General features: G+C 38.6%; 1 protein-coding gene across 8 annotated transcripts in view; it reads left to right on the plus strand.

Moving 5' to 3' along the window:
* The window catches only part of Fry (FRY microtubule binding protein), a 418,719-nt gene that overhangs the window by 197,337 nt on the left and 208,903 nt on the right, over positions 1-12,479 (plus strand). Inside the window, exon 1 of one of the 8 annotated variants that reach the window (XM_063232588.1) lies at positions 4,104-4,420. The exons of the other annotated variants lie outside the window; for them this stretch is intronic. Within the exon in view, the coding sequence (XP_063088658.1) occupies positions 4,360-4,420 (61 nt within the window). The 5' untranslated portion in view covers positions 4,104-4,359. Of the gene's footprint in view, positions 1-4,103; positions 4,421-12,479 lie in introns of those variants that run through there. 8 annotated transcript variants of the gene reach the window in all.

Below are 12,479 nucleotides of genomic sequence, written 5' to 3' on the forward strand. Positions count from 1 at the left end.
TAGGCAATGTTGCAGTGTGATCCTTTTAAATACTGACTTTTTCTTCAAGCTGTAAAAAGAAAAATAATGTTTTGAAATGTCTTGAAATGATACTTCTTGCTTTCCATAATGTAATAGGGTGGATAGACTCTAGTGGTAGTAAACATATGGCACACATGTTATTTTTTTTTTTTAAGACAAAAGATTTAATGTATAAGTAGTCGATTTTCTAAACTAAACCCTCAGCATTCAAGTTTCACTGCAGTGTTGGCCTTTTGAGAGAGATAAGTGGGTTGTGGGTTGCAGTTTAGACACTTGTCTCTAAAAGGTTCATCGTCACTGCTCTGTAGGGTAAGCTAAGTGTAGAATCCACTAAGTTTGTTTGATTAACTGATTGATTGATTGACTGATTGTCTTTTTGAGGCAGGGTCACACCACACAGTTTGGGCTGGCCTTGAACTCACTTTGTAGCCCAGGTTGGCCTCGAACTCACAGTGATCGTCCTGCCTCATCCTTTCCAGTGCTGGGATTACGGCGTGCTCCACTAGTTTATATTTAGTGAGAGTAGATGCATGGGAATAGAGAGGAGATAAGCCTGATTTAAAATCTGACTTCTCCCTCTGCCTCCCATTAAGCCCATGGCCTTCATACAGATCTGCTATCCCAGCCTGATTGATTGGTTGATTGATTGATTGATTGATTGATTTGATGGTCTCACTAAGTTTCCCAGGTGGGCTTAAACTTGTAATCCTTCTGCCTCTCTCTGCTAAGGTGTAGGGATTGCAGACACATGTCACCATGGCCCGCTACTCACTTCATGCTTCTAAGGTGCTACCTTTGGGTAACTAGCCTAACAATAAGTTCTCCCAGAAAGCAGTAAGATAAAACTAAATATACTGAGGAACTTACTTACAGTTTCTGAGTGCACAGTGGTTAAAGCCATTGGATTTAACTTTCTTTTGCACTTAATGATACCTGCAGTCATGCCAGCAGTCTATGCAAAGCAGAAATTCTTATGCATAGTAGATTAACTGTTAAAGAAAAATCACCAACTTTAAAGTCATTTATTTAAATAATATTTGAGGGCTTTTATGAGACAATTAAATCTGCCAACAATACTTTTATTAAGTATAGAATATATTAGTATAGTTTAAAATATATGGTATTTACTTAGAATCTTTAGGGAACTAAGAGATCTGTTAGAAAATTTCTCCCAAGCATGGAACTTGATCATAGAAGTATCAAAACATTTCAATTTAACAATTTGGCATTGAGTTCTTTCTAAATTGCATTTTATTCTGTATGCATCTGTAATATATCTACCATGCTATACCTTATGCCTAAATGAGTTCAGATCATCAGGAAATACTTTAATTATTAATTATAAATATATGGCTGCCTTCAACTTCTTAAAGTGGAAAGGCCTATCTCTTTTAAAGTAAAATATCCTTAGATGCTCAGCTCTGTGAATTTTACATCTGCCTTTTCTGGTTGCTTTCTGATTTTACTTTCAGTATCAGCTGGCAGCTGCCTCTTACTCATAAGGACAGTGTGTCTGGCTTTAGGAACCTCATTCAGCCATAATTTATTGCTTTTACTCTAAACATATATTGGGGGCTGGGGAGAAAAATTGTTAGAATTATGTCTAATGTATGACAAAAATAAGATAATTTAGGACAGGATAGACCAGGTGATGTGGAGGGCCTTGAGTTACTTTCTCAAATTCTCATAGGGTTTTTGTTGTTGTTGTTTTGTTTTGTTTTTTTGAGACAGAGTCTTGCTAAGTAGAGTTCAGGCTGGCCCTGAACTCACTATTTAGCCCAGGCTGGCCTTGAACTCACGGTTACCTCCTATCTCATCTTGCCAAGTGCTGGGGTAACAGGCATAACCCTGAATGCCTGACTTCGTAGGTTGTAGTTACTTGCAATTTCTGGGTTTAACAAAAAAAAAAAATCAGGGCCGAGGATATAGCTCAATGGCATAGCGCCTGCCTGGCATGCGCAAGGTCCTGAGTTTGATTCCCAGTACCAAAAAAAAAAAAAAAAGATTATTTGAAAATAATTCTTAAAGCTATTTGCAGATTGGGGATGAGTGAAAAAGGCCACACCAAGAAGAAAGCCCAGTCTGGGAACCAGTGCCATGCATGGGCTGCCACAAGACTGGAGCAGCCAGACCCCAGCCCCTTCTGACTTTGGCAAATAAGAAATATCAACCAGCACCACCCCACCCCACCCCACCACACCTCCGCCATAAGCACCTGGCTCGTCCAGAGAGACACAGGCTGTGATGATGGCTGTGGAGGTGAAATGCAGTTGGAATCCCGTGCTGCTTTGGTGTTTCACTGACATTGCAGGTCTAGGGCCAGTGGTCTGATCATAAGTTCAGAGGATAGCGGTACACAATGTGACATCTGGGGGGATCTCCTTCTGAGGGTTGCAGCCATTGTTGATTCCCTGTGATTTTGTTTTGGAAGTCCTATATCATTTCCATTGTTTTGTTGGATTGAGTTTTAATTTATTTTATTTTGTTTGATTATGTCAAATCGATGGCAGGAGCAGCTATTTCAAAGATAGCAAGAAATACTATGGTAGCAATTTGAACTTACTTTTGGCTTGTTTTGAAGTCTTTTATTTAATATCCTTATTTAATGTCCTTGACCAATCTTATTTTTGTGCCTTTTCATCAAACCTGGCATGAAAATGGTAATGCACACATCTTAGATAAGAATCTAATGAAATAATAAAGGAAAGTACCTAATATAATGTCAATCAAGTCCCATAGTCCCATAAAAGTTAGTTCATTTTTTTCTTGTACTTCCTTAAAAATGTTGTTTGATAATTGGGATCTGTAAAAAAAAAAAAAATGACAAGGCCTGTTTTTCATACATGTGTAAGATTATTTTAAGTAATGTTTTGGAACTGAATGACAGTCTCATCATTTGCTAGTCTCACAGTAGCGTTAGAGACTTAGACTGCAAAGTACAAATATTCATTTGGTTCTCAACTCCCAATTTATATATAGACAGAACAAGACCAAACGCTAACAGACAGCAAGGCTGGACACTCACTTTTCCAAACAAGCCATTTTAGGCACACTATTGTCTTAGAATTGCTTTGAGTCCTTTTAGTAAAGTGTAAGCAAATGTCACTGTCACAGTCAACTCTTTAAAAAGGCAGTCTAGACACAGGGGCACCGTGGGACATTTTGCTGCCATTAAGCTCACTAGAATCACTGTAAATGTTCAGTTTGGTAATTTGGGCATTTTTTCCCCTTCCTATGAAATATTTCAGTTTGTCAGTCAATTCTCTTTTCATGCTGTTTATAATTCCAGGTTACATTGCAAAAGAAAAACCTTCAATTACCCTGAGTAAATAAAGAATAGAACATTATTTGGATTTCCTGCTCTTTATGGATGAGGACATAGATTTTCACTGACCCTCATAGAATTCTTGCAACAGAAAAAATGACATCAAAAGACCAAGTGGTTGCATTTTTATTTTGGTCTTAAGTAACTTTGCATTTTCTTGCTCAGTCTCATTAGCCGGTAACAGTTTTCTTTTGAAGATGGAGCTCTTAGTGGTAGCTAATTCAGCTCCTTCTTGGCTTTATACGTTCAAGTTTTTATCAAGTCAGTGTAGGCTGTGTTTTATAAAGTGATGTAACTAGATTTGAATTCAATCACTTTTCTTTGCAAGTCGTGTCAACAGATGTTCAGTGTTTCATTTTCCTTAGGAGTGTATGGTTTCTTGCTACTCTTGGCTTCCACTGTGCTGCTGGTTCTGTCTGGAAGAATATAAGCTGTTTAAAGCTGTTTGTACTTGTAGCTGTAGTTTCCAAAGCAACAGTTTATTACCCACCTTGTTATCTTTTCCTTCCTTCCTTCCTTCTTTCTTTCTTTCTTTCTTTCTTTTCCCTCCAGCACAAGGACACAACACTGCCCGTTAAATTTGGGGGTGGGGGGTGTAAGCATGAGTGTTCAGTATGCATGAACTGTTTATGACGAGCTGTGGGCCAGGCTCATGTTCCTGGAGTGCTTTGAGCAGCTTTACTAATCTGTCAGCATACTATGTTCTCGTGGATAAATATAGACATACGGGCACTCTGTGAGTTGTAGGTCAGTGTCTTACTGTGCAGCTAAAAATTGTCCCGTCAGTATGAACCGCCTGCCCTGGATGGAAAACTTGTTTTCATTTGTCTTCTACTGTAGGTTTTTTGCACCTGACTAAAAATACACCTTGAGCCAAAAAAACACTTTGTGGCTGAGGCACTTATGGTGACCGTGAGCAGCGGAACCATGGAGCCTGTCATTACCCTTTTTCACACTGGAACATAGTCTACGTAGCCTCTCCAGACTGTTAGTTTGGGTTTCTTTTGAGGCCCATGGAGATTACAACGGCTTGTTGGAGACGATCCTGTGTGATCAGCTTCATTAAAGGGCTTGGTGAGTACGAAAGGCTGGTACGTCGTGGAGTCCTGAATCGGTGATTAGATGCTGAGTGTAGGAGGATTCTTCTGAGCGTTTAAAGGATGAGAGTGGAGGAAGGAGCTGAATCTACATCCCGGGGTTGTGGTGGAATGCTACTGCTCGGAGGCGGGTAGTGCCTTTTAGGTCTTAGGTTTGGGATTTTACTATTTCAGGGGCAGGATTTTGCTGTCTTGTAAATGAGGCTAGAAACAAGCAGCTGTGATGTAATGGAATTTTTCTAGTCTCACAACTTTCACTAAAGATTTAAGTATGACTGATGGAAAACTGCTGATCTATAAAAACAGCTCATATATGTTTGGAAAATAATTTATAGTACAGAATTTAATATTTTGAAAAAATATTACAGCAGAGGATTTATGCTTGATTTTTTTCCCTACATACTAATGTAAATACTCCTTGTTTTGTTTTAAACATGGGAATATTTTTTCTTAGCTTTTGACTTAGCCTTCTCCAACTTTTAAAAAATAAAATTTCTCTTTTTGTTGATGAGTTAAAAAAAAGGCTGCCATTTGTTAGCCAATGTTAAATAAGTCCAAACTTCATACCATTTCCTGTCCTTATCAGGTTGTAAGTGTGGTTACAGTTGTTGTAGCCTAACATTGTAAGCAGTTGTCCAACAGTTCAAAAAAATGAATGAGAAGAAGAAAACATGATAAAATTAATTACATGTATTGTGGATATTGGCTGTTTAAGTTTCTACTTAGTGAGGGTAGGGAAAGTTAATCTGTAAGGGGTAAGGAAGCAACATGATGCTCTAATAGAGGAAAACATTTATTTATTAAGGAGGTTGTTGATTTTTCTCCTGCCCTATGTCTAATAAAACCCTAGATATTTACATATAATGGCATTCTGTTTCTAGGAATAAAATCTTTAGTATTCTGAATTTTGCCTCTTACCTTCATGGTTTATGGAGTGTGTTTTAAGGAACTTTTTTCTCAAAATTTTTTGATATATAACAAGCATAAAAGTCAAATGATCCAAGTACGCATTTAGATATGTATGGGAAGAATGGTGCTTGACATTACATGTGTGAAACGCTTATTACTCTGTTGGAGATGTTACTCTTACAATGTTTCATCTAAACCGACCTCCCCCATTGTCTAACCAGCTGACTCCTTTTCAACTCTTGCTCATGAACTTTGCTTATAAACTTTACTTTTAAAAAGGATCAGTAACTACTAATCCACTTCCATGACTTAGTAGATATATCATGTCTTATAAATTTCTGTTAGGTATTAAGAAAATCGTATGCAGTACTTGCACATATCCATAACTATTTAAGAAATTAGTAAAACCTAAATCCTTTTTATTATAGGAACTGGCATCCACATAAGCAAATCCATATGAATTCGATATTTATGAATATTTCAGTGATCTTATGAAACACTAAGCAAACATAAAAGACTTTGCTTATTCAGTGAATTCATTGGATATATTTATTGAGCTTCTGTTTTCTATAAGGCACTGGAATCTCTTTGCATGCTACAGATTTTGGAAAAATTTATAGTGTTATGTATTATATAATGCACACTCACTCTATTATAGATACACGTGTATGTTATTGTATACATATACATATCTATATAGTTATACTAGAATGAATATTTCAGTGTGTATTTTACCTGTGTGTGAGTATATAACATTATTGTGTAATGTTATATTGTGGATTGCATATTACACTAGCATTTAAAGCAGAGTGTGTCAAAGTACACACTGTGACCCACTACTGGATTGTAGAACCAATGTGTATGAAATGTGTCCATCAGCTCTGCTGCAAAAACATTGCCATCAAGGGTCTTCACTTACCCTTGATGTCTGACTTAAATATGGATCTACTAAAATAGACCAAGGAGCCAATTTGCTGTTTCTGGCAGGCCCCATGTAGCATCGTGGACCCCCATGGCCTGTGCAGCCTATCTGACCATGACCCACAGCAGCAACACATTCTTCACTGACCTGCCGCAGACACATATATACACTTGCAGACAGAGACTGAAAGCAAACGCGATGCACAGCAGGACTTAACCTCTCTGCTCCAGATGCCATCTCTCTGCTATTTTCTCTTATTTTCTCTGTTGTCTTGCATCCTAATCAGACTGATCAGTGCCTACTAAATACAATCAGTAGTGGGCCACAGCGTGCACTTTGACAAACTCTGCTTTAAAGATTCCACAAGCCAGGCATTTTCCAATTCACATGTCCTGTTTTCTCAACCAAAATGACATGCTGTGACGGTTATTATAATATTCTGCTGGCATTATTGGTGCTTTATTTGTCAGTCTTGCTTGGTTGTAGCTCTCCTGATAGTCCTGATGGGAGTCTTGGGGTGAATATAGGCTTTCTCAGCTGGAGGTGATTCATAGCTTTCTGTTTCTTAATACTCCTTACTTGGCAGATAGCTGCTGCATCCTGAGTATTGAGCCTACCATTGTCTTAAAAGGTGTGATTACAAGAGGAATGAAACCAATTCCTTTCCCTATGGCACTGAAGTGTAGTGACAGAGACCAGTAGAAATGTGTAGACAATGTCCATTTGTGTCAGGAGGCAGCCAGAATTCTGGATGACAGTTCTAAGGAGAAGGTGGCCAAATGGCCTTTCATAAAAGTATTAGAAAGTGACCAGGCAAGCTACCGTGTCCTCCCTGCGCTCACTTATATAACTGCTACAATTCTGAGGCCCCAGTTTTCTTCTCCCTAGAACCTTTGGTATCTTATCATCAGTTATTTTTAGTTCCCAACAGCAGTGTCTCAGAGGCTCTAACCCTGAAGCTCCACAAACACAAATATTCCCCCCGTTTCCCACACTATTCTGACAGCACTTCCCAGCTTGCAGTTGTTTTTCTGTGTGTTTAGGATGGAACACCTGGCTCCTGCACATTGCAGATTGAATGAGGCCAGGAGCCAGGCCTGCTGTCCTTCCCCAGCTGTCAGCACAATGCCTGGAGTAGTCTGGGCCTTCAGTAAATGTTTGATGACTGTATAACAAATGAAAGTATAAAAAATGTTCTCCTAAACTCATGTGCTCTTCCATTGCTGTTCAACTGAATGCCATCTTGTGGCTAAATATATTAAATTTTAAAAATGTTTCAAATTTTTTAAATTTCACCTTTGTATTGTCTGCAAAAATTTGCAGAGTGTGTTGCGTATTCTAGGGTTTCAGTGAAAATGTGCTATTCCTTGACTTGATTAACTGATAGAATTCACAGTCTTCTGGGACAAAACTATTTCCAAAAGGACCCAACCTGTATTTAACTTGAGTGTGATAAAGGATACAGTGTCAGAGACACCACACCTACACTTGTATTTTCCGTGTGCAAAGTATGAGCACGCTCAGATCAGACAGCTCAGTCCAACATGCAGTTGTGTCCCAGGGTGCAGGATCTGAGCCCTTAGTGATTGTTCTTGAACACGCAAGCTTGTGTGATCAACCCAAATTAGATGGTATCTATTTTTATATAGTAATTTATATTTTCAAATTCAATCTGGATTACATTTGTCATATTTTATATAGTAATTTATTTTTTCAAATTGCAGTTCTAAAGTAGCATTCCTGCATTATTGCATTATAAGATGTAGGAAACTCTATAAATGAGTCTTATCTGCTTTTAGGAAGTGTTTTATTATGAAATACTTTAAACACAAAACAATAAATGCTGGAAGTGGTAGTACACACATCTGTACACACACCTGTACACCTAGCATTCAGGAGGCTGAGGTAGGAAGATGCTCTTGAGTTTGGGGCCAGTGAGGGCCACATACTGAGTTCAAGGTCATCCTGAACTGCATAGTGAGACTGTGTGTCAAAATAAATCTAACCAACACACACACATATAGTACAATTCACAGTCTTCTGGGACAAAACTATTTCCAAAAGGAAAATACAGCAAATTGGCATCATTTTGATTCATCAATTCTCAAGATTTAGTCATATTTGACTTATTTATAACTTAGTCTTTATTGAACTCACTATAACTAGTATGCATTGTATAAAATATGGATATTTTTCTTATCTACCCCCAGTGGTATTATCATACCCAAGTTGAACATAATGCTTTATTATCCATTTCTTATTTTTTTATTTTAATAAAATATTTTTAAGAGTTGATTGGCTTAAATCAGGATTTAGACCAAGTCTATGCATTACATTTCGTTGTTCTGTCTTCTAAGTTTGCTGTAATCATCTTCATCTTTTATCTCATCTGTGGACTTGTCGAAATCAATGTGTTTGTTTTGTAGAATGATCCTATTCTTGAACTACCTCTTTTGTTTTGTTATGGTGACATTTAACTTATCTCTGTTGTTTCTCATGAGTGGACATCAGCTCTGTTTTCAAACCCTGATGTACACAGACATAAGATGTGATATACACTTCCCTCCCTGCCATGCCAAAATAATTTCTTTCCCAGGTGCCAAAAGACCATGTTGTTATTTTCAGGTATAGATAGCTAACAGTTTTCAGGGTTGGGGTACAAGATTTCTAACCAATACCTTGCCACAGGTAGAAGTTCTTAGAAAATACCTATAGTAGGTATTCTTAAAAAGCTTCTTAAACATTTTAAGCATCATAACATCTTACCAGGAAACATGTCTCACACGTTTTCTTTGTTGGACAGAGTTGATGTAACAGGATCATAGGTCCAGTTGTAGAAGATATAGGTTCCAGGTTCCACCAGTGTTAGTTTTCTCGTGGTTGGTGTAGTCATCTTCAAAATTGGTGGTGTCTCTCCAGACAAACCTTTTATAGGAACATCAAATAATTATTCTTCCAAGAAATCCTCTGGCTCCCATTTACCCTCTAAATAATATCTATACTCATTGGCTTCTCATTGAAAATTTTAATTGTAATATTGAGAAAAATTTAAAAATCTACATTCTGTAGAATTTAAGAGTTTACAGTTTCTTAGCTGGGTATGATAGGGCATGCTTACAATCCCAGCATTCTGGAAGGCAGAAGCAAGAGAAGTCTAGACTGGCAATTTAGCAAGTCCCCTGTATAAAAATAAAATTTAAAAAGCCCTGGGATGTAGCTTAATTGGAAAGTGCTGGGTTTAATCCCCATTACACGGAGAGAGACAGAGACGGAGATAGGAGGAGGGATTGATTGATTGTTTGAGATTGAGAGAGATTAGGTTTGGAATTTGATGAATTCAGGTCAGGTCTTAATTAAGCCCAATTATTTGATTAACTGTGTCATGGAACTGTGATAAATGCTTGGGATAAACATGAGACATAGTACTTTTCTTGACAATTCTCCAGTTCCTGGTGAAGAGAGACTTGCAGGAGGAAGGTGACAGGAGGAAAGGGTGCGGAGAGACATAGAACAGATGCTTCCTTATACCTGCTAGGTGTGCCCCCTGCCTCAGTTTCCCCTTGCCCAGCTCTACCCATGAGAATTATACCTTTCCTGTAAGACCGGGTCCCATGTCCGTTCCACAGTTTCTGCCTACTTGATAGCCAAAAACAGAGACCGTACCTAGCACTGAGTTTGTGAAACACAGATGCCCAGTACATGATGTGTTTTTTTTTATTTAAAAATATTAAATGTTAATGAGCCTTGAGTTTACCACCAGAAATAAAAACATCTTCCTCGTGTGTCTGCCTGCGTTTTGGAGTACTTTCAGTCTCACAAAGTGAATGGCACTGTAGCAGAGTGCAGGTATCACCGGAAAGGCTGTGGTATTTGAAAACCTTCCTCTATATAGACAGGCGATGATAGAATCTTACTAATTCCTATTAATTGGAGGAAAGGTGAGTGTTGGTTAGCCTTTGAATTGTGGGAGTATTGAACGAGCCTTACCATATTTTCGTACACAGTCTCAGAATACTAGACATAGAAAAATGTAGTATGCCCAGCCCCTGAGAATACCCGGTGGGACGAGGGTGTAGCTCAGTGGTGGAGCACTGGTTTAGCATGTCCAAGATACTGCATTTGCCAAAAACAAACAAAAAGCACCCAGGTAAGGACACTGAAGCCCGATTGGTGCCCGCTCTTTCTCCAAGGTCATGCAGGGCTCAGACTTTTGGCTCCTAGTTCAATGGTGTTTTCACTACTTTTTTGTCAGCAAACTTTAACTGCAGTAGTAAACAAAGCTGATCTGGTTTGCTATAGGGAAAAGAAGTTGAAAACAGTTCTGTTAACTGGACTGACTTTTTTTCTCCTTTGTTTTCATATTTATTTACATCTAGTGTCAGAGGGCTGGCAGTGTCTGGGGCTGGCTAGAAATGTGAGCTCTCCAAGTCCATCACAGACCTCTTGGGGTGCAGCCAGCCTGCTGGAGAGCGTGAGCACCAGCGGTTCACCCTCCAAGTCAGCAGATTTTTTTTTTAAGTTAACATCAAAAATTAAAGGCCTTGTCTGAAAGATCACAAAATTTGAATGCGTGCAGTTAAAATGAATGAGATTTTACTACATAAAATGGACAAATGGAGGAAGAACATAGGAGAAAAAAATGAAAAACAAAACAGGGTAAAGGGCCAGAGAAGGACACATGAACAAAAGCAGTTTGTCAGTTCTCCAGGAGAGAAGAGGAAGTCGAAGTTCAGGATTAGCCTGCCTCGGGGCAGGTTACTTGATCTCCTTTTGGTGAGAAAAGACCTTGAAATGTCAATGTAACCTCCTATTTCTTTGCTCACAGCTCTTGGCAGACATTCTTTCAGATTCTAATGACAAATACCTACTTTGGCAATCAGAGGAAAGTCCGTGTAATTGCATCTTAGCAGGTGATAGACATTTATAAAAGAAATCACTGATGGGTTACTGTCATTTTTCTGAGATAAAATACTGAGAGGCAGAGGAAGAGAGAAAAAGAAGACAAGACAGTGACTTCATCTTCCTTTTTATCTTCGTGTGTGTGTGTGTGTGTGTGTGTGTGTGTGTGTATGATAGTGGAGATTAAACACAGGGTTCCTGAGTTACAGCCTCAAACCCCCTTTTATTTTGAGACAAGATCTCACTAAGTTGCCCAGGCTGACCTCAAACTTGGAATCCTCCTGCCTCGGCCTCTGAGTGAATGGAATTGCTGGCATGCGGCCCTACGCTTGTTGATGCTAGCTCTCTTGTTTATTGAACTGCTTCCTTCTCTCCAGTTCTTGGGAACACCAGAAGCAACCCTAATTTTGAGAGGCACAGATAGGAGTAAGGAGAAATGTGAGTTGAAGTGCTCTTGCTCCTTGTCAGGACAACAGAGAGCTAAAGGTTCTGTCATTAGCACGTCTCGGAAAAGCATTGTCATCAATCCTTTGCAAAGGAAGTGTCTACTCAGATTTCAAATGTTTTTTGTTCTCCTAGCCCTTGCCTATGCCCTTTGAGCAGCTAAAAAGGTATCTTTTAGTTCAAGAGGTCAAACAACCTTGCCAGTGGGAGGGATCTCCATAGCCCAAAGATACATTAGTCTTTCTGGAAAATACCCAGTTATACAAATCTATACAAAATTGCATTCTCCAAATCACGTGTATATTTTATTTCTCTCAAGTCCCAAAAAGAGCCATGCCAGAGTAAAACCTGTAGCTAAGGGGTACAATCCTCATTATAAGCAGCCGGTTTATTTTAAATGACAAATGAAATCTTGCGTGATACCACTACATCAGCAAAAGATGAACATCTTAAGAAAATGCAGTGGGATATTATTCAGCCTTGAAAAGAAGTCAATTTTACATCCGCAAGCAGCATAAATGAACCTCAGTGACACTGACATAAGCCAGTCACCAAAAGGCGACTCTCTTATGATTCCACTTACATATGGTATCTGAAACAAATTCATAGACTCCAAGAATAGTGGTTTCCAAGTATAGGGAAGAGAGATACGGGCAGTTACTACTCAGCGGACATGAGTTACACTTAGATTCTGGAGATTCTCTATACAATATTGTGCCTATGGTCAACTATGATGTATACCTAAAGAGTTGGTAAGAGAGTAGATCTCATAATAAATGCTTTTACCACCACAAAATACCCTTTTAAATACCTAAAAAAATTAAAGCCGGGGTGACCTGGGACACTTACAAGATACTGTACG

This window comes from Cavia porcellus, unplaced genomic scaffold, assembly GCF_034190915.1.
Source record: "Cavia porcellus strain 051 isolate PalLab524CR breed Dunkin Hartley unplaced genomic scaffold, mCavPor4.1 scaffold_21, whole genome shotgun sequence".
Classification (NCBI taxonomy): Eukaryota; Metazoa; Chordata; class Mammalia; order Rodentia; family Caviidae; genus Cavia; species Cavia porcellus.